This window comes from Contarinia nasturtii, unplaced genomic scaffold (assembly GCF_009176525.2).
Source record: "Contarinia nasturtii isolate CC-2019 unplaced genomic scaffold, AAFC_CNas_1.1 Cnas_scaffold_2905, whole genome shotgun sequence".
In the NCBI taxonomy this organism is placed as follows: domain Eukaryota; kingdom Metazoa; phylum Arthropoda; class Insecta; order Diptera; family Cecidomyiidae; genus Contarinia; species Contarinia nasturtii.
Window position 1 is genome coordinate 1 of NW_022200222.1, and position 3,650 is coordinate 3,650.

At 34.4% G+C, this 3,650-nt stretch overlaps 1 protein-coding gene across 5 annotated transcripts; it reads right to left on the reverse strand.

Moving 5' to 3' along the window:
- Positions 1 to 58: 58 nt before the first annotated feature.
- On the reverse strand, positions 59 to 3,578 carry LOC116349515 (cyclin-G-associated kinase-like). 5 transcript variants are annotated; one of them, XM_031780996.1, is made up of 5 exons: positions 2,948 to 3,576; positions 2,227 to 2,582; positions 1,994 to 2,119; positions 1,598 to 1,936; positions 59 to 118 (listed from the first exon to the last, which is right to left on the reverse strand). In XM_031780996.1, exons 1-5 carry the CDS (start codon positions 3,078 to 3,080, stop codon positions 98 to 100), a joined length of 975 nt encoding a protein of 324 aa, XP_031636856.1. In that variant the 5' UTR covers positions 3,081 to 3,576; the 3' UTR covers positions 59 to 97. The 5 variants fall into 5 exon arrangements, with proteins under 5 accessions (XP_031636856.1, XP_031636855.1, XP_031636854.1 ...); XM_031780995.1 differs by having other exon boundaries at positions 72 to 122; positions 2,948 to 3,577; XM_031780994.1 differs by lacking the exon at positions 59 to 118 and adding an exon at positions 163 to 1,363 and having other exon boundaries at positions 2,948 to 3,577.
- Between the last annotated feature and the right edge of the window lie 72 nt (positions 3,579 to 3,650).

Here is a 3,650-nt window from a genome sequence, read left to right on the forward strand (position 1 = left end):
AAAAAAACAGATTGTTGACAAATATTTTTGATTTGCTGTGTAGTAGAGAGATGAGCCGGTGTAAACACATCAGCATCAGAGCAACGTCAAAGCGACATTACATTGGGCAGCGAACGGACTGACTTACAAGAGCAGTAACACACACACAAAGAGAGAGAGAGAGAGAGAGAGAGAGAGAGAGAGAGAGAGAAAGAGAGACACACATTTTGGTGAGTTGATTTGAATTCTGTAATAAGTGCTAATGTTTGATAAATTTGTGTGTATATTATTTTAGCCAGCCAGTGAAAAGAAGATGTGTTCAGTTTGACGCTACGAAGAACCAAAAAACTACGTTTGAATTGCAAAAGGATTGAAATTTTAAGATACACACTCACCAAGCCAAAACGATTGCTGTTACTACGCAATAGTGCTAGCAATACGTTCGATTGTTTTCCAATTCGAACAAATCAACATACCGTTACCGGCATGTGTAAACATGAAAATAGAACTATACAGAGCTAGTAGCCATTGCATATTGATTCAAAGTGAGACACGCATCAGCTGCAGACATTGAACAACAATCGAAGTGATCGGAAGCATACAATATTTTGTCTTCTTAATCCGTTGATACAGTTTAGTTTTAAAACATTTATTATTCAGTGAAAATCATCGACGAAAAAGTTTTGTTTAAATTGTGCTGACAACTCAATAAAAATTTGTCATCGAACACTCGCATTTCCTGAAATCACACTAATAATACGTCCGAACAAAACAACATACCGTTAACGGCATGTGCAAACATGAAACTAAAACTACAGAGCTAGTAGCCATGGCAAAGTGAGATACGCATCAGCCGCAGACATTGAACAACAATCGAAGTGATCGGACGCCTACATTATTTTCTCTTCTTGATCCGTCGATACAGTTAGTTTTGAAATATTTATTATTCGGTGAGAATCGACAAAAAAGTTTTGTTTAAAGTGTGCTGCTGAATTTACTTGACAGAAGATGAAACGACGTCGCAAACCAACTTCTGTTCAACGGAAAAAAACTTTGCCGAGTTCGGCAAAAAAGCCATTGAAACGGTAAAATCAAATGAGAGCAAAACGAGGTGAAACAAAGAATAAAAAAATAGAAATATTCACCGTGGTGATGACACTGAATCAATTTTTGCGCGATGAAAAAGTTTTCCTAGACAAACACGTCTGAGTGATTTATACATGTTGAATCATCTGCCGATGCCAAATTTCCATTATTATAACAACAATTAAAATCAACAATCAAAAATATAAGCACGGACGTCTACGCGAATATTCTCATAATGAGAATCTCATTGTTTCAAACAATGATACCAAGACGTAGTAGTGGACGATGCTAACAAGTACTAGAAATAGTAAGCATATTAATTTTTCTCTTTTTCACAGTGATCAACGATCTCAACACTACAATGAAATCTTAAATTTAAGCAATGTTGTTGTTGTGGTCATTGATTTACTTTACATAACTTTAAAATATATACTCTCTTTTTTTAATTTCATTTCCCATTACGTTCCATTACGCATTGATTAATTTCCATTTTTTTCATTCTTTTTTTCTGATCAACTCTAGGTAGACTTACATTCAATTTGAGGGGTCCTCTCAGTGGCCAACCTTTTGTTTCTGAGATTGCTCCGAGTCTATCCAGAACCATCGATACATCGAAACGTTTATTTGGATCAACTTGGAGGCAGCCTTTGATTATATCGTGAAAACAGAGGTATCTCGAATCACCTGGTAGTTTGAAATTTGCATTGACTATTCTCAATTTGGCCGAATCTTCGAATGGATGCTTTTGAAAACATAAGTAGTAAAGGACACAGCCCAGCGCCCAAATATCACTCTTTGGGCCAATTTCATGATTTGACCATAAATCTAATTGTTCGGGACATCGATACATCGGTGTTGTTATAAATGCCAACTGAAAATCGAGAATTATTAATCTTCAATATACAGAAACTAATAAATGTAAACTCACTTGATCTTCCAGCATATCACGTTGTTGTGCTGACCACGAAACATCTGGTGTAAATGAATCCGTTGTAGCCGATCCAAAATCACATAGTTTCAATTCGCCATCGGTGGTCAAAAGGAAATTTTCTATCTGTAATCCAACGCATGTGAAATTTATCAATCGTACAGCAAAAAACAATTGGTTTTATTTATTTTTATTCATATGTAACAATTAGAAAACAAAAATAAACAGCCCACCTTAATGTCTCTGTGCGTAATGGGTGGATTTTGGTTATGCATATGCGAAATACCTTTACTAATTTGATAAATAATTTTCAATACGGTGTCGGGCTCGAACGTTGTGCCCATGCAATCTATCAATGAGCCGCCTTTGCATAGTTCTGAAACTAGCAGATATTCAGCACTATTCGTGTGGTTGATAAACGATGCGGCAACATATTTAACTATGTTCGGATGTCCCGATAACTGTTTATGAAAGTTTAATTCACGTATAATATTGTCGCAGGCTTGCCTATCAGAGCCTAGTAATCGTTTCAATGCATATTCTGTTTCGTTTTGAATGTCTTGCACAACATACACAAAAGCGAAACCACCTACAAGAATTAAATGTGAAAAAAAAAGCATTTATAAAATTGATTTTTTATTAACAAAATGTAATAGACATTAAAAAACAGTTATGATTTTATTGTTCAAAGAGTGCCAAGGTTAAAGTAGCTGCATGCCAACATGCAATTTTTTTTGTTTATATAAGCTTCTTTTGAATAGTCAATATGTACAGGAAATTTTCTTAGTTGGATTTGTTCAATGTCATTTTCATGATAAATGGACAATTGGCATCGAACAATACAAAGAACACTTGTGACAACAACAACAACAACAACAACAACAATAAAAGAAACATCATTCGGTGACAATTCTGAGGCAATCATTTCATAGAGTAAAATAAATATCCACCAACCTTCTGCGATTACACGTTTTACACGAAGTTTCACAGCACCAACTTCAACAATTTGTCCGATGAATTCATCGTCGCTGCTAATTATCGGACTCGTATTAAAGTATCCCATCGCAGATTTCAATAAATCACTCATTTTACTTGTTTTATCACTAAATCGGTTTGAACTTTATTGTTTGCAATTTTTCGTTTAAAAAAAAAATCGTGTCGTACAGAATTGTATTATTTTTCAATTCAATATCTATTATGATTTAAACAGAATATAGTTTAATTTAGACGGAGTGTGAACATCGTTCCAAGATACAGATAAATTGGAAAAACATCTACTTAAACAAACACTTAATATAGACAAATGCCAGATTTTAACGTTAAACAGAAAATCTTTTTTTTTCTCTTTTTTAATCGCCCTGCACTCACATACAATAATTCCTCCATGAATGAGTGAATAAATAAGCCCAAAAGTCAAGAGCAAGTGAGTTTTGATTTGTCGTATTCTGTCTATTTTGTCTATTCAATGTACGAGAGTTAGTAATCAAAAGCGCCATATTGTCAAATCAAACAAAACTCCCACTTTTTCATATGAATTGAATACAATGAAACAGGGTGACCGAAGACACAACATAGCAATTCACATATTTTCAAAGAAATTTATTTGCATTCCCGAATAGAGCACGATTTTTTTGAGGAAACAAGTGCACGGACACAA